Source organism: Colius striatus, chromosome 2 (assembly GCF_028858725.1).
Source record: "Colius striatus isolate bColStr4 chromosome 2, bColStr4.1.hap1, whole genome shotgun sequence".
In the NCBI taxonomy this organism is placed as follows: domain Eukaryota; kingdom Metazoa; phylum Chordata; class Aves; order Coliiformes; family Coliidae; genus Colius; species Colius striatus.
In genome coordinates, this window is record NC_084760.1 from 89,312,598 (window position 1) to 89,331,817 (window position 19,220).

The window sequence follows — 19,220 nt, forward strand, 5'->3', positions numbered from 1 at the left end:
TGCATTACTTCAGCTTTATGTTCAACTAGAAAATACATTTGCACTAGGCAACTATGCTGTAAATCTCAGATACCATATACTATAAAACTGGAAGTACTCTGGATCATAATAGTATGACCAAGAACCCCTTGGCTCACTAGCACAAGTACACCCAGCATTTCCAAGTGGTTCCAATCTTGCTGCAATGGGAGACAACAAAATTCAGATCCATCTCACATTTGGTGTTGACTTCATTGTATCAGGTCAAGCGGCTGACTGCCACTTTTACAACTCACTGAAGAACACATACAAATGTACAGCTGTGGTAAGAGAAGCCAGTAAGATATTCAGTTATATATGAATATATGGTAAGTAATATAGCAACTATTACTAACCCATTTTATATAAATCAATGGTGCAGTCTCATCTGGAATAACGTATATTACAGAGTGCAGAAATAAAGTCTATCTGGAAAAGAGTAGTGAGAATGCACAGGATTACAATCACTCTTTTAGGAAGAGAGGCTGAAGAAACAATCTGATAAATGGAAACAAAGATGGTGACACACCATACAGGTATATAAAATAGTAAGTGCTACATAGAAAAACAATTAGAACCCTGAGATCCCATGAACTGCCTTTCAATAATACGGGGGGAAAAAGGACAAAAATTTAGAAAGTGGAATCCTCAGAGATACTCATTGCACCTAAAATCATAGAACCGTTGATCAGAAGATTCCGATTTATCTTTATAAACAAAATTCTAGGGAAGAAACATTAAATATCTATAGTGTATTCCAAAATTATTTTTATCAACATCACTAATATTTGTAAATCTGTAGAACAGATTTGTCCTGCAAGATTTCTGTGCTTCTTTGTCTGTATCTCAGACAATTTATAATTCTTCAAAACTGTATTTAACTTTTTTTTTTTCTGACTAAGCAAAGAAAAATAGGGGTGGGAGGAAAGAAATTAATTTCCAAAAGAAATATTTTCTTAAAAAAAAAAAAATCGATCTTATTAGTAGATTTTTGCTTATTAAAATTTACTATGCACAATAAATCACAAAAGATAATTTTAACCCCAAAACTGTTATTTTGATCAACAAAACAATCAATGAATAAAATTCATCAAGCAAGCAGAAACTTGAAACAGCACATTCCGACAAGATATTGCAATCTAAACAAGAAAATCATGACAATGGGTGTTTGAACTGCTATCAACTAGAGGTTAAAGACTAGTGGTTTATAACTTATGAGCTTTATTTAGCTATAGAAGGATTTTACACCCGTTTTACACCCACTACATGTTAAACAGGTGGCTTGTTCCACCATTTTGTATGTGTACCATTTTGTACCAGGCATGCAAGATGATTAGAGAACAACTCTTACCATCCAGGCAAGGCAACATGTGATTTAAGAGTTTCTGTAGAAGAGATACTATCATCTTCCCAGGACCAGAACAGCTCTGTATATCTGAATTATAGTCAGAGAATAAAGAGTTTTGCTAAAACATTACTGTAGTGCTGGAACAAAGACAGTGGGAGGATTCAGCTTCTGAGCATCGTTCCTAAACAAGACAATTTATAGCAAGTTAAATCTGTTTCAAGACTACAAAAGCTGAACTAGTTTGCATCAGGCCACAGAATTAGAAGCATAATAAAAATATACTGTAGTTCTACTTGCTCTCCTCTGTCCTTACCAAAGTCAGTCCCAGCTCTTCAGTCATTAATATAGTCAACATAGAGTTGGGAAAAACTATTGGAATTTCTTTTTCCTTTTTTTTTATTCCTTTTTTTTTTCCTTTATATCTATCTTCAAAACACACATACCAAAAAGAAAAAAAAAAGTCCTGAAAACCCCAAATTTTTTTTTCAACTTGACATGTTGCACTACCCAGTTATGTCATGTAGTGTCAGTCATGCCATCAGATAACATAACTGCCACAATCTGATGCATTAAACTGGGAGTACCGGAATAAATCATGTTTGTGGGTACACAGATCAAAGGTGGCACAGTCAGATGCTCTATATTATGGCATATCTATAGGATGTGCAGATTAGGATATAATGTTCAGAGACTTGTTTTCATTTGTGAAGTGCTTTGCAACCATAACTCAATAGTAAGGAGCCACCAAACAGTTATAATGGCATAAACCATCATCAGGGAAAAATACAAATCGATCATTGCCAGCAATATAAAAGAAAGAGAATGCATCTGTCTCCAATCTCATAAATCAGTCTGTTTCTCTATCCCACATGTACCTTATTAATAACAGTAACTCTTATAAATAATAATAATTCAGAGTAGTTTATTTCAAGATGAATGGTCTTCTTATTATCTGTTGATTCTCTCCCTTAGTCTTACATCCTGTCTATATTCCTCCTGCACATGGAGGGGGGAGAGCTAGTTTAATTTATTGTTTGAAGTTTACGTCCTTTAATTGGCAATGGTGTGCTATGCCAAAAAGTTGTCTATGTAGGCTCCTTGAAATCTCTGCATACCTCAACTGGCATGTTAAGCTTCTACAAAGGAGGCACAGAATTTACATTCTATTGCATGTTATAAATAAGTAATAAGAACAGATTAGAATTATGCATTTACGCCTACTAGTGAGAGTGAAATGCATAATTCACAAGTGGCAAACCCTTACGAGGCTTTCGCAATTCACTCCAACCCTCTCCCACCTCCAATCTTGTGTATGTAGAACAGTATATTTTTCAGTCCCACTGCTTCACAATTTTTTTTTCCAGCTACACTATTCAGACTTTGTAATCATTACTTTTTCCTTCTTGCAGAAAAACAATAGACACTATAAGTCCACATTGCTTCCAATGTATCTACTTTATGTTAAAGTGTTGGTGTCATCTTTCTGAATTTTCTTGTGATACTGTAAGAGGCAGATGTTAAATGGCAGTGCTTTCAGAAGGTGCCAGGGCAAATGGAAGTGCTCTACCTAAAAGAGAATGCAGAACTTGCAACCCAAAGTTCCTTGTGTTTCACAGTTAATGTGACATATTGCTTCTATAGTTGAATCTCCTGGAGGAGTAGACTAATCTCTATGCCCATTCATGCCCTCAGCTTCTTTGGTGAAACCTGTGAACTAATACCTGCTGTGACCATAATTTATATGATAGCACACAAGTGTCACAGATTTTGCAGAGCCTATAGATTTCAACCCACAGCAGTTCTGCTTTTAAGAAGCACTCTGTTACCTGGTGATAAGGTGTAGGAACAAGGCATGATTTTAATCTAGTTGCATTAATATGTTTGGTTCTCTGGATGGAGCACTACAGTGCTGATTCACTTACCTCCCAAAGCGACATCACTAGGGACAGACTCTTTGGTGGAAGGAGTCACCTTGTAATTTCTCTCAACTGTTTTGAATTTACACTATTTAGTTCCCAGGATCTTCCTTTTTCTGGTAGCATCTATTTAATGGTTTTATTTCTTCAATGTACCTTACTTTATATTGAGTTTTCCTTGACTAGCTTTCTGTGTACTTTATATCTGCTTGTAAACTTAGAAGAAAGACTTCAGTTATGCATGTATTTTAATTCCCAGTACAATTTAACAGTTTAAAAAATGTTACGTGACATTGCAACAATGATATTAAATCCCAAGAGTCCTATTTCAAAAATTCAAAACACTTTAGTTGAAGTGAAAATTATACTTTTACCCTATTTTTTTTAGAATAGCACAAGGCACTGTAATTATTTTGATATGTAGGACAACATTCTTATCCTTGAGCTGATGAAAAGGCTAGGGCATCAGTTCATGAGAACATGTGAACATTCTTGTCAATTGGATTGGATTAAATTATTATTACTTGATCAGAAAATTACTAACAACACAAAAATTCCTACCAAAATTAAGTGACTGTAAACAGCTTCAAATCTGAAGTCAGTATGAATTCAACTTTCAAAAGAAAACTATTGACATATTGTACCAACATGGGTTACTTTCCACTATGGATAATTTCATTTTCTACATTTCTCCTAGACTAGTCTGTGGAAATTTTCACCACTTACATATCCTTTGTAACATGTGCTTTTGTAATAAAGGAACGTGGTAAATCCAAAGTAGCCAGCACAGAAACAAATGATGTTTATCATCCTCCTTTCCATACATCTTAAGACCATGAATCTAAGCCTTACTTAAAGCACACTAATCTGATGGGTTTTTTCCCATACACTAGTTGATTTCCTGTAACACTTCACTTTATTGTGTCACTATTTATACAATAAAAACTATGGCATAGAAAAAAAAAAAAAGAAACCTCTCAGCAGCTTTCAAAGTTCAACTAAAATTTATGTAGAATGCTTCAATCAGAAAAAGAATGTAATAAAAATACTATATTTCATGGAAGACTAGTGATGGCATGATGGAATTCAGTACTGACTAAAAGGTTATTTAGCTTTTTGTAAACAATTTAGGCAATCCATGTAGAAACCTAGGTTAGATTTCTGGCAGAGATTTAACAGGCAAGGAAGTATCCTAGAATGTCTTTCATGTTTTCGTGACATGATTTATGCCTTGCATATGTTTTCACATAACTTAGAAGGATAGAGAGATTTTTATAATACAGGAATCTTCCTCCAATCATTCAAACCATCAAATATTTTTAAAATCAAACACATCCAACTATTTCATGGCCTTGCAACATTCAGGCTTGTATTGTTCACACACAAAATAAGACTTATGAAAGATAAAAGGAAGGTCTGCTCAGGAAGGTCTGGACTTCCAGTAACAGAAAAACACGTTAATTGGTGAAGCATTTTAGAAATTATAACTGTAAGAAAGTTGCTCAGATTTATTGAAATAATAAGTCTGAAACATATGTAAACACCAAAGATTTTCCTTTTTGTGAATTTGCTTCACTGTAATTTGTGGGTTTTTCAAAAAATAAAATGCTGGAAATACTTAAGCCACAGTTAATGACTCAATTCTCTGATGGCCATGCATGCAGTAAAACCAAGGAAAAGGGGAAACCTTGTTTGGGAATCCTCCAGAAGTTACTTGGCTGCAGACTGTCACTCTTTATTAATATTCCACTGGTGTTAAAAGAAGGCTGGGGCAAAGGGACATATCAGGTACAGAGAAAAGAGACTGTGTCTAGGGCAAGTCAAACAGAAACGCATGTATGGCTGTGTGAGAACAATTATCACAGCTGATAAACCAACACAATTTGTAATAGCAGCATGAAAGAAAAGATCTGTGTAAAATTAAATATACATCAAGTGTTTGGCACTTCAGGAGACCAAATGCTCCTAAATAAGTAAGGAGAAACACGAGTGTGTTTTCCAGGGCATAAGAATTATGCAGCTTGCAATACCAAGAAGGCTGCCTCACTTTTTCCAAGCCTATTTAGTTGGAGCTATGTGAGGTATATACCATGAATGGATATCAAGAGATTGAAACAGAAGCAATAGGTTTGGTCTTAGTCCATCTGTGCAGGAGGTGCTAAATCTTTATTTTCATGAGTTCTGCATTACTTGGAATTAATAATAAACAATTTACCAAGTATTTAAAAATTTTACTGGGAAAAAAAATCGCAGGAAAGTGACAATACTTTATCTATTAATTCACAATTTTATACATTGAATCTAAAACTTTCCACAATTACTGTTGTTTGCTAAAGCACTTACAAAAGTGTGATTGAATGAAATCTTGCCTTAAACTGTAAGGTCACGTGTCTGTTTTATTAGCAAAATTAAAACCAGAACAAAACCTATCACTTTGCCTTACTCGCTTCAGACAAATTACAATTACCAGACATACTGCTGAAAATAAGATTCCACAAAAAATATTTCAGGTTATGAGCACAAAATAGCCAAGAAAGTATATTTGTGTTCTTATAAATCTAAGATCTCTCAATATTTCATAGCATACAGTGGTCAACACCTGGCAGCTGCTCACAAAGAGAAACTATATCATTTGATAGGGTCCTGTAGGAAGTTCCCGATAATGAAAGACAAAATGCAGAGAAACAGATTATGCCTTCCAGAAATCCAGATGAAGGTAGACAAGAAGCACAAGATTGGGCTAGTTTGCCCAGGAGAGGTTCACCTAGATAAGATTCAACCTCAGAAAGCTGCAAAATAAGAATTTGCTGCTATCTAAGGGCAGTGAAGAAGACCTGGAAATGTGACAATGTAGAATGATTCCAAGACAATAATGTGTGGATATTAAGTTCTGCTGGAAAAAGAAAAAAAAAAAAAAGAAAGCATGAAAAAAAGACTGTATTTAAATTTTACAAATTGAACTAAAAGAACACTTGATTTAAACCTGCCCTTTTCAGTACACACTGTGTCTTCTGAAGATATCTCAGCATCTGTAAGTCCGTTGACCAATCTAGATATCTGTGAAAGAGAAAATAAAGAACTAGAAGCCTACATAAGTAAGGTCACAGGACAAAATAATCTGGGACTTTTACATTTTTTTAATGCTTTTCATTCTAGTCATGGAATTTAAACAAGCCTGGAAATCAATGTTTTTCTTCTCTTTGTTTGAAAAGCAGAGGCAAATATTTCCAAGGCTGCCAGAGGGGAAAGGAGAAAAAAGGACTCTCCTTGTTCTACAGCTATTAGCTCTGGAGAAGCTATTTGCTCCACTTTGAGTTGGTACATACAGAAGATTGGGAGGTATCAATCACTTTCATTTTATAATTTGTGTTGCATTTTAATTTTTAGAAAGTGATACTCAAGCAACCTGAGAGGTTCAGCAATTCCAACAGGGTTAGCGTGAGCTCTCTCCTGGCTTGCTGTGTTACCCAAATCTGATCAAAGGACAAGGACTCCAGAAGCTTGTCCAGCTGTGGTTTTTATAATGACACCATTAGGTTTTGCTCTATAATCAAGGTCCCCTAAAAGTCTGTGTAGCTTCAGGCTTAATATCTGCGACAAGGTTAACTGAAATCTGCAGCAAGGATAACTACTTTAGCAGATTGTATCAGCAGGAAATATTTAAACACTATTTAAAAGGATTTTAAATAAGCAGATTTTATTTAACACTGCACTAATGCACTGCAATAGAAAATGATACAACAGAGCTGCTACAAATAAACATAATGCTTTTACCCTTACCGCACCCCACTCCCCTTCTAAATTCCTCAGATCTGTATTATTAAATCCAATGAGTATGCCAGATCTTTCTGTCTGAAGCTGAAATATAGGAATGCCAGACTCAGACGGCCCATTTGCCCTTTGGTTTTGTGCCTGCTGAATCTGCATTCTGGCTCTGCAGAATTAAGTACGATAGTACTGGTCACTGGCAATGTCAGTGTTGCCAATTCAGGTGTATCAAATGTGCTTTCTTATACACCTACAACTTTTAGAGGAAGGTAGGTTTTCCTTTAAGACTGGTGTACTCTGCCCTCTAGTGCTAGGTGCACCAATGTATATTTACTTAAATGCATACTCAGGCCAGAATAAAGCCTGAAGTGGCAGGTGTTCTTTACATGCCATCTGGGAAAAACATATTGTTTCCAATGCACCTCATTAGCTGGGGATGTTGCTAACCCAAATATAAGGGGTGGGCTTGGAACTGTAGCAAGGTATTGCAAGACTCTAAAACAAGGAAGTGACATCAAGGCATATGTCATTGAGACACATGCAAGACATTTCAGATAAGCGATTCCAACTTTTGGTGAAGACTAACTTGTCATTGCTCAAAATAGTTAAGTCTCTTCTTTGCCAAAATTGAGGGATTGTAACATTCAGAGTTATAATACACATAAAACTAGCACTAACACGGTACTGAATAGCAAACTGCTCTTTCCAAGACACTCTAGTGAAAGACTAAACTGAGTTCATTTGGTATTTATATCTATTTCACCGCAACCTGGAAGATGGGAAACAAACTCATACCAGAGGACTACAGAATTTTTCTATTTTCTGTCCTTTAAGGCAAAAGCTGAATGTCATCCTTGAGCAGCGCCTAAAACAAAGGTAGGTAAGTGCTTAGGGTTGGAAATTCGAGAGTTTTAAACATGGCTATAGCTAAAAGCTGTATGAAAAATACATGAGGACTACATATTAAACCTAAGTATGTTGTTTTCAGTGATTCAGCTTCTTGTAGTGATACATATTATTGCTCAAGTATTGTCTACATACAATACTGCAGCTTGTTCAAATTGCTTCACTTTTCACTAAAACGTTAATAGTTGTTCATGGCTGTGCATGGTGTGTTCTGTAAGTATCATGGATTTATAACAACATCAGAAAAATACAGGTACTAATTTGAGAATCTCATTTTTAAAATTCAGATATGATAAGCCCTGTTTGCACAGATGTCAAACATCTGCCTCTTCCTCACAGAAAAACAAGGCTCCCATTTTATCCTGCTTTTGTAGGATCAGCCTTTCCACACTCAGGTCAAATAATTTGAATAAACCAAAACTTCATTTTTTAGACAAAATTGTGAAGACAGCTCTTTCTCACCTCTTCCAGGGTTCTCCTTAATATTTTGCCCAGAAACCTAGTATAAAGCAGACTGTATACAGTTTTTTAAACCCTTAGGCATGTCATTTAGGACAACTTTATACTCATTTAAGTCAGCTGAGGATCTGCCCTTGTAACATAGCTGACAATATCTTTCCTGAAAAACTGAAAATGCTTCTTTGAAACTTATTTTTCTCTGCCAACTTGAAACAGCTGAGTCTTCATAAGAATATCTTCCTTTTAAAGATTCATGATGGGAACCATTAGATTCTGCTAGGAAAATATACTAACAGAATTTGTTAACATTGTCAAGTATCTGGAGCTGCAGAAAATGCAGACATGCATCCTCAATGAACACCTTTTCTTCAACCATCAAACATTCAACATTTCAGAATGGAGGAATATTTCACTCTAATATTTTTTCTAAATTTTTTTCACAATAAGGCTTCTACCAAAATAAAATGTAGCACTTTGATCACATCTGATCATTACTGAGTCTGCTTATACTGTACCTTTCTTCAATTATTAGACTACCTTTCTCTTAGTGGTATGGCCCCACCACCTCAAACCACTGCAGTCTAATACTTATCATTATAAAACCCATCCCGTTTTCTCTTTCATCTGAGCTGGGAAAATTTTTGAGACTAATGTAAAAAAAAGAGAAATTGCTATTGCTTCCCTGAGCTACAGCTGTTGGTTACATGAGCTTGTGCAATTCACATAAAGGAACTGAAAGCACAAATACACAGACATGTATACACACACAACCTGAATTTGATACGGAATCCCAGACTGAGTATTTCATCTCAGCTTGTCCCTACAGATTGGAGACATTAGGCATTCACTGGAATTCAGGAATTTAGCTGGAACACAAAAGGTTCCACTTAAATATAAATAAAAACTATTTCACTGTGAGGGTGAAGGAGCCCTGGCACAGGCTGCCCAGGGAGGGTGTGAAGTCTCCTTCTCTGAAGGTTTTCAAACCCGCCTGGATGCGTTCCTGTGTGACCTGATCTAGGTGAACCTGCTTGAGCAGGGGTGTTGGACTAGATGATCTATAAAGGTCCCTTCCAACCCCTACCATTCTGTGATTCTATCATTCTATGTGAAATAGCATGCGGGTTGCATGAAGAAGTAGTACCTCACAAGGCAAATGCATAAAGATGGAAAGCAGAAAACTAAGAAACTTAGTTAAAAGTATATTTGTCATTATAGTGATGAGAAAACATATCCCTTCTCCAGTTATAAGTTTATTAATATAGGCCTAATGGATTGCACTTTCCATTATTTGAAGTGATAGTAAGCAAAGTACTAATTTTTAGACAGAATTAACGCCTTCCTAAAAAAAAAAATAATTTAAAAAAAAATAATTCAATAGCTAGAGCACTTCAGAAAACAGAGACAGTCTATCACCTTCTGGTATAGGCTACTGCTCAGGAACTTAGTTATTAAATTAGGAAAATCATTTTTGTGAATGAATAGGAAACATATCAGAAACAATGAACTTTCTCTTTCTATTTAGACTTAATAACATATTATGTTGAGGCAATAAGACATTAACATGTCTGGTATAAATACTGAAACGAAAAGGATCATAATAAAGGAAAAGTCAAACAGGTAGAAAAGAGATTTATGTAACACTAGAAAGTTAAAAACTGCAATGTTTCACTGTAAAACCATAACCCTTGGGGGAAGAAAAAAGAATAATTAGATTACATCTCTTTTACCTCTAACCTACAAAGAAGAAAATCTTGGACTCTGAAAGAAAGCAAAACCGGGTCAAACTGAAGATATATGCAGATCTAAGCAAGATCTTGAATAAATCTGATTCAGAATGACTACGATTTCCAGTGATCCAAATCAGAGCCTGCTGGCTCACATCATCTCTTCTCCCTCAGGCAGAGTGAGAAACTGGCAGCTAAATAAAATCTATCCAAAATAAACAGACTGATCTCCGTGCCATGTTCAGAATGTCAGGCAAGAGTGGCTCTCGTGCTGTACTGCATCAGGCCACACAGTCTGATCCACTAGACTTCTCTTTTAAATAAGTAAGACTCTCTATTTGCTTTGTATCTTATGTCTGCCTAAAAATTAATTGAAATCAAAGTTATGAAATGCTCAACAGGACGAAAAATGCCAAGTTTTCTAGAAAAACATAAGTAAATGATTTCTGAATATAAGCAACAAGAGTTTCTCTAGGAAGCTTATGATCAGACTGGTTTAGCTGAATGTATTCTGATGTGTCATTCAAGATCTAGAGGTAGAACATGAGGAAACAAGTCCTGACTCTCTTTAATTCATCCTTTCAGTATATTTGCAAAGAATAATTACAAAAGCTACTCGACCACGATTTCTATCAATAAGCATTCATTTTGGCTACGACTCAGAATACAGTCAGACATGAATCTAAAGCAAATCAACCAAAATATATTACGGTTTTACATTGCTAGTAAATTTATAACCAGGCTGCAGATGAACATATCAGTAAAACTACCTGTGACGGACTTTCAGTAATGGTTTTAATAAGAGTAAAAGCACAACTATTTGCGCTTCAAAATTCTTAAGAATAGTGTTATGGTATAGCAATAAGAGATTAATGGAGATCTTGCTAAAAAAGATAAATGGCACTACAAGAACACCAGAAAAATGGGGGGATGGGGGAGAAATTAATTGAACCTATACTTTTGATAAATATTTATTTTTTTGCAGAAGAAAAATGCACACTAGTTTGAGCTGTCATTATGCTAACCTATATCCTATTTTTCATATTATTAGTAATACATAATGTGGTAGTTTATATTCAAAAATAAAACCAGAATGTATATACCTCATGTATTTATCCAGAAATACAGTAAGGTTACTATGGTTACCAAAAATCCATTACCTTTGAATACAGAATGAAAAAGTTTGACTTAAAGTGTGCACTATTTATTATAGAGATCATCAACAGCCTTCAGGAGGTTCTCTAACTGGATTCATTTTTCAGTGTCAAAACTGACCCACCACACCAGTAGCTTATGGCCTGTACAAGGCAAAGAAATTTGAACTATATGAATTTTTAAATATGTTTTATACTAAGTCAAGATGCAGAAATGGCTTTGAATTTTAAGACTTTACATTAAAAAGAAAGTAAGGTCTTGGAACTCTTTTCCCCCCAAGTTGTCCGTTACAAAATGTACCTCCTACTACATACAAATTGTGATGGGTGCCAAAGAGTGCTTATGCTGTGCTATGATGTTTCTAGCTCAATGTTTTGTTTTTAATTTTGTTTTTTTGTTGTTTGTGTAAGGTCTAAACAAACAACTTGGATACTTCATTAACTACACCAATCACATTAAAATAGGAAGTCAGATTACCATGCTTCATTGTACTGCCAAGTACACAACATTTAGCTTCTATGTAATAGTTTAAGAGTACTGATATAACATGGTTACTGATACATTGCATAACTGCAATCAGAAGAAAACAGATTATCAGAAGAAAACTATTAAATCTCTACCTAATATCTTGTCTGCAACTGCTTACTGTTTACTTGCTTTGAGAGCTAGTTCGTATAAGATCAAAATGCTATAAAAGCATTAAAAAGATGACTTGGATCCTGTGAAAGAGGACAACAGAGCACAAAATCTAGCTACATCATGGCAGCATTAATTTCTGAGAATCCCAAAGGAGAGTTCTATGAAGGATTCTTTAAAAATGGAACCCATCAAAATTTAAAGTCTAAACAGCCCATTTTTCTTTTCCTCTGAAATAAGAAGGGATCAGTCATATAATCATACATAGCAACTAGGAGATACTCATCTGACATGCTACTTAGTGGAGAACTCACCTTTTACAACATATTTAGTTCCATTTCCAAAGTAAATTGGTACTCCGTTCATATATAAAGTATATTGTGTAATAATACCGTTCGGAGTTTTGGGTGGATTCCAATTTATTAGCAGGAACGTAGGAAAGGATATAGCTGTGGGTGATTGCACACCTTCAGGGGCTGGTGAAAAAAAAATATTTCATTCTATTATATTTCCACAAAAAATAAATAATTTCAGTGAGTAACTACTACCAGAATAATTTTTTTTAAAGGTGAAATTTCATAAGAGATTTTTATGCTTGCAATATAATAGCATTTTGAGAACTCTCCTATTACATCTGAAGTTTCCTAGCCAAACAGAATCTTCTATGAAAGACAAGGATATACTCTTTGCTTATTAGGAGATAATTATGCTCATATAACTTTATCTTTACAGCTTGATAACACTGAGCAAGTGCAGGGGTACACAATTTTAGTACAGTTCTTTTTTTAATACGAATTATTTTCTCTTCCTTCATGCTTTTTATTCCTAACAACAAAGCAATTGTTCCTCCTAATCACAAATGCAGATGCTGTATTCTTAGGTACTGCTCTTTATTTCAGACTTTTCATAATTCAATACACTTAGTAATGTTTGTTTAGCATAGATTTTATGGATATAATATACTGGAAGTTGGCAATGGATAATAATTTAAAAACCAAGTTCCCTCACCATTCCAATGAGTTATACACTAGAAGCACAAGCAATCCCACTGAATATCGTAAGGGGAGCAGAAATCAGGCCTTAGTCTGGGAGGAATATCTTGTAATTTACAAGCTCTGTGCTAGCAATTTAAAACAATAACTAGCAGTGGCTGGCAATGTGAAAACAATATAAAGTAATGAATGTTTCAATAGGGAAACAAGGATAGCTGGAGGGTGTGATATGGTGTCTGTCTTCTGTATCATCAATTTATTGTTACTAAGCATGCAACAAGAGCATCCAAAAATAGAAATTCCACACATTGACTTTTTGTTCAATTCTTCTAAGGGATAAAACACATGTTCCCCGTGGCTTTATTTGATCTCTAGGGGAAAAAAAATAAAAATCTGTTCTAAACCTTCCCAATATGACAACGTATCTGAAAACAGTGGGTATTTCTCTCAAAAATATGTAAGAATTCTTGTGTTATTTACCAAGCTGAGAAAATAAGATTGAAACAAGTTATTTTTTAATTACTGTTTTACATCCGAAAGAAATATAAAAACGCCTTTCACGTTTATGTCATTCGGTCCATTAACTATTTGGCTATCAGGGGCTACATCCTTTGATGGATAAATCACCAAACTTGGTCAGTTTCTTTAGAACTATTAAGAGGCAATAATCAGATTTTGATTTGATTGTTTCCATTGGCAGCTGCTAACATCTTTATATCAAAATGTTGTTCTAGTAATGTTAGACTGCAATCTTCAGGATTCTACTCTTCAGGATCACGCCTTGCATGGCTCCTTGCTTTGGCAGCAGTTGAATACTCTAGCATTCTTTTGATCATTGTGGTTGTAATTCACAGAACTTCACATTAAAATTTTATTCATTTTATTGGTACTGCATTATTATCTAGTTTACATGAGAAGGTAAAACAAAGAACTGTGGGAAGGAGGGAATTTTGAAAACTACTCTGCATCATGGAAGATTAACTACTGTCCTATAAATACATGTCAAAAATTTTCATTATTCTTCTGGAGTGAATTTGGAGTTAACTGATGATTTTAACTGGATTAACATGGCTTTAGGATGATAGAACCAGGAGATGTGGACTTCATGTTTAATTGACAATGAAGTTAGACATGTCACAGACATTTTAGGAGCATTTGCTCCAGTAATTGATGGGTATTACTTATCAGCCTAGATTTTAAAGTCAGAATTGTAATGTATTTTCTCTTTCTTCCTGCTCTAGTTCTTCATGTAAGCACAGAAAACATTAATTTACACTAAAAACCTTTTAAGTTTGAGCAGAACATGTTAAAATGTTAAGGAAAAAAAAAAAAGGAAAAATCTGAACAGTGATTAATAAATAACACAATCAGTATTTGGAGACTTCATCACACTGAAATAATTGTTGCCTACTGCTGGTGTTTAGCAGTTAAAAGAAACCATGGAAATCAACCATTTGATTCTCAATTTCATACTGTACCATACAATCAATTCTTTTTAGTCAGACTGTCTCTAGATTTACTTCTGAGCCATAGTAAAATGAGGAAGCTTTCATTAATCTTTCAGATGCTTCATATTAATGACAAGGCTCTTGCATGAACAATGTAACAGCAATTAAAAAGCCCATTAATCTGCATTACAGCTATTAAAGATGCATGTCATTAAAGGGTATGGAGTTTGATTCATTTTCGCACCCCCCCAAAAAATGGAGCAATTATGGTCTGGCAATGCACTTTGTCATCAAATTAGGTTGGGGTTTTCCAGCAAATGGCTTTGCAGCATTTAGCTCTTCTCCTGTTTTATTATTCATGACTGAAATGTGGAAGTCAAGACCTTTGAAATTACTTTACCTTCTTGTGGAGTGGAGATGTTCAATGCATGCAAGCTCTCAGTACAGCCAGCCAAAGTGCAAGCAGTTAGGGTTACAGCATAGTTTGTGAAGGGATGCAAGCCTGTCAATACACCTGCAACAGAAGAAAGCAAGGTGTTACGCATGTACAAGTATACAGACTGATTGCCTACATAGACAAGAAATCAGTTTTCTGTAACAGGCATCCATTGTTACAGGTGGAAAAGAAAAACAATTTTAAGGTCTCATTCCTAGTCTGCCATGACTTAAATTTTACAAAATAAATTAAGAGTTAAGTGCTATTTTACGCCATTCTTAATACTAATGATGCATCGAAGTTTTTTCAGCTATGCTCACTATAATAGATACTACTTCAAGATTAAGGTGGACAGCAATAAAGCAATTTTTTTTCCTAGTCATTGCCTCACAAAGTTTTGGTTTTTAAGGAATTTTCACCATCTCCCAGAAAAAAATATTTTTAATGCTCCCTCTCCCATATATCCACTATTCACCCTTAAACTGAAATCTCTTTTGTATGAAGTATCCCACTAATGTTCCATTACTTCAGCAGCAGCTACATGACTACAGTAGCATAATTCAGGTGACAGAGTATCCAGGGAGTTATGAGAAAAAAATTTCTGTATCTTACACTTTTTCAGGTCCTGCTTATGTTAGTGAAGAGAAGTTGTTAGATTCCCATATATTGATCAGCTACTTCTTGTAGCAAATAAAACAAATCACTGCTTACCACTTCAGGAAATAATGCAATATTTTGGAGTGCAACACAAAGAAAAAAACGTGATTTATGGTCACTTTCAGAAACATCAGCTGTTCTCATTTCCAAGTAGGTGTGATAATAAAGTTATATAGAATGAAAATGCATCAGTAATCGAAAGAATGCCAATTCCTGTCAAGTTTTATTTCAACCAAGTTCTCACCTCAACCCTCACGGTTTTTAATAAAGTCATAGAATCACAGAATGGAAGGGGTTGGAAGGGACCTTTAGAGATCATCTAGTCCAACCCCCCTGCAGAAGCAGGTTCACCTAGATCAGGTTGCATAGGAACATGTCCAGGCAGGTCTTGAAGACCTCCAAGGAAGGAGAGTCCACAACCCCTCTGGGCAGCCTGTGCCAGGGCTCCCTCACCCTCACAGTGAAATAGTTTTTTCTTACGTTTAAGTGGAACTTTTTGTGTTCCAGCTTCATCCCATTACCCCTTGCCCTGTCGCTATATACAATAGAAAAAAGGGATGTCCCGACCTCCTGACACCCACCCTTTAGATATTTGTAAATGTTAATAAGATCTCCCCTCAGTCTCCTCCAGACTAAACAGCCCCAGTTCCCGCAGCCTTTCCTCATACGAAAGATGTTCCATTCCCCTGATCATCTTGGTGGCCCTGTGCTGGACTCTCTCCAGAAGTTCTCTGTCCCTCTTGAGCTGAGGAGCCCAGAACTAGACACAGTACTCCAGATGAGGCCTCACCAGGGCAGAGTAGAGGGGGGGAAGGACCTAATGTGGTATTGCTTTGAAAAAAAAAAAAAAATTGAAAGGATTTCTAGCTTTTTTTTTTTTTTAACTGTCTACAATTGGGCTTTTGCAAAGCAGCTTCAAAAACAACAGTATGTCAGAGAACCATACTTCTTGGCCAAACATTGCATAGTTAGTATAATAAGACTGCAAATCCCCTTAGTAATACATGTACACAACAGGTAGAATAAATGAGTCCTTATTATTACTCTTTATTGAGTTACCAGATAGAATGCAGCGTAAGACTGTGGTTCATTAAAAAAAAAAAATTGTTTTTTGCCCTACATAATCTCTGTATACTCACAAAAGTGGCCTGGAGAATTTGATGCTAAAAGTTAACAGTAAAGGCATAAATATCTTCCTTTCTGAATGGGACAATTAAAGTGTGTGAATGTTTGTATTGTGTTTACTTATAGATGTGTTCACACAGAAAATATGAGATTAGCTTTCACAGAATTAGTGATGTCTGTATCTCTTCTTTTAATTAATCAGAAATCTTCCAAAGAGATATTCAGAAGTAATTACATTTATTTCAGAATAGTGTTAAAACTAAAATCAGTTGATCCGAATCTGCTTTCTCTGGTTATAGTTTTGATTTTGCAAATCCCCAGTTAATAGTGGAAAGCTGTACTGCCACCTTACCATCTACTGTAAATGCTACAGGAAAGGAAAAAAAAATGTTGTGGCAGCCATCTCCCAATCAAATGTGCCTGTTATCTTCCTCTAATGGAAGGCAAACATTTTTAAGAGCATTCAAGAAGTAGAAAATAGGAGATTAAGATGTTTTAAAGCATTACTATCCACGTAAAGTCAGAATATTGGACTCTACAGTAAATTCTTTAATAGAAATTTAATCAGTCAAAAAAATAAGACTTAGTGCAAAGCACTTGTTTCCAGATCATAGAGGGTTAAACATAGGAAAGTAAAAAAGATACTATTGGAATTACCTTCAGCAAGTAACAACATGCAGAAAGTAAATTCTCTAACTGTGACATTTGCAAGTTTTCAGTCAAGAGGAGCATGGTATAGTGTATATGCCATCTCTTTATTCACTCTGCTGTGCTTTAGGAAACAATCTAGTTTTATTTTTATGTTTAGCACTTGTAGCATCCTTTTCTTATGAAACAGTGAATTAATGCTCCTTGCATTTTGTGATGGAAGACATTCTGTGGGGTCACCAATGGCTTCAGGCACTGAAAGCTACTGTAGCACATATCCAGAACAATGCCCATAGCTGTAGAAAGTTTGGGTTTGGCCGTTTGGTTTACTTTTGACAAAGTAGAAAGGTTTTTTAAAGCATGGATAGCTTTCTGAAGGGCAGCAAGAATTTGAGAAAAAACCCCACCAAATAAACCGTTTTGCAACAGGACTTTTATGTTAAGAAAAAAAAAATTCAGCAACAGCAGCAACTTAATTTTTTTTTTTTCAGTTCCTAACTGATACTTTTCCTTCACATGTACTCTTGCACTATTTTCTTTCAACAAAGAAACAGATATGCTACATAGGTAGGCAATAGAGAGTGCACAGATTTTATTTACATACTTCAACAAACTACTTTTTTTCTCAGCTGCCAACCTATCTGGCCAGCATCCACTGTAATCTGTTCTCCTTCATTATGTTAATCTGTGGGCGGAAAGATTTCTGTCATCTTCAAATCGCTTGTACTGCAATGGTAAACACCTTGCCCTGTCTGTAATTGGACAGGTGTCTGCATTGGTGTCACTCGGCTTTTAATTCAATTAAAGAACTGGCTGCTCTGTTCTCATTACCCACTCATTTCCTCTGCACTTTTAGTCAGTCAGTGAAATTTACACTTTGTGCCTGACAGTCTTAGAGTACAAAGTCAGCAGTCCCATAGCAAAGATCACCATTGATACATGCAAATTAATTTATAGCACAGCAAAATAATCTTTGCAATTAAAAAATAGCCAATTGTCTAATGAAGCTGGTTGACAACTTTAAAAAAACTTTCCCTAACTCTTCATTTATATCACTCTCAGATTGGCATCTCTTCTCTGTACCAAATAATTGCTGATTTGATAAGAGTCCATCAGGCTCTTTGAGGCAGGATGCTAAACAAAGCAAAACTTGGCCACATCCACACTTCCATATATTCTATTAATGTTAACAGAAGAGAGGTAGATAAATTGTCACTTTGATCAGGACAGAGAATTAGAGGTATCATCAATATTTAAGAAGAGGGTCAGCCTCCCGCATTTGGGATATGAGTCCTATTCATTCAGTCTGCCACTACGGAGCAGCTGAATCCATCTAGACTTAAAATTTACATCGTAGACTATGTTCCAAGCCTTAAAATCCACACGGGGAACCGGGGACGGTAAATCATTCTAACACACCACTCCTATCTGTCCACTCGAAGAACCTTTGGAAATAAATTAAAGTTCTAACACAGACATTTTGACACAGTGACCCCATGAAACTGAATAATGTCATTTGTTAAATATGAATGTAAAGTTAACAGTCTAAAAGAGTGATCTGGAATCACACCTAGAACATTAAGCCCACTTTATATGCAAAGCTAGTATTTAATTTTCTGTACTTTTATTTAAATGATCTTTAATTATTTGCAGTATTTAAAGCTGAGTTTTAGAGTTGTGTCAGAGAGAAAATGCTAGGTTCATGCTTGCAGATAAGGGATCAAAACAGGGATATGGACAGCAGAAAAGGATCAACAGTATATTTATGGTAAGATGGATACATGGGTACATAGTTAGTTAGTTGCATCTTTATATTCACTCCATTCAACATTCTAATGAATACAGCATATGAGAAGATTAAATATCTAGCTTCTTCCTTTAACTTCTCCATAAAAAAGAAATTTCTTTTGTTCAGTACATGTAAAAGGGAGATCGTACACTTAGGTAGTGCATCCAGATTCCACATGATACTGCTAGATTT

General features: G+C 35.4%; 1 protein-coding gene across 1 annotated transcript in view; it reads right to left on the minus strand.

Annotated features, from left to right (window-relative positions):
- The window catches only part of USH2A (usherin), a 392,303-nt gene that overhangs the window by 201,059 nt on the left and 172,024 nt on the right, over positions 1-19,220 (minus strand). The window contains exons 30-31 of the mRNA XM_061990105.1: positions 14,774-14,887; positions 12,248-12,409 (exon numbers count right to left, since the gene is read on the minus strand). Of these exons, the coding sequence (XP_061846089.1) occupies positions 12,248-12,409; positions 14,774-14,887 (276 nt within the window). The remainder of the gene's footprint in view (positions 1-12,247; positions 12,410-14,773; positions 14,888-19,220) is intronic.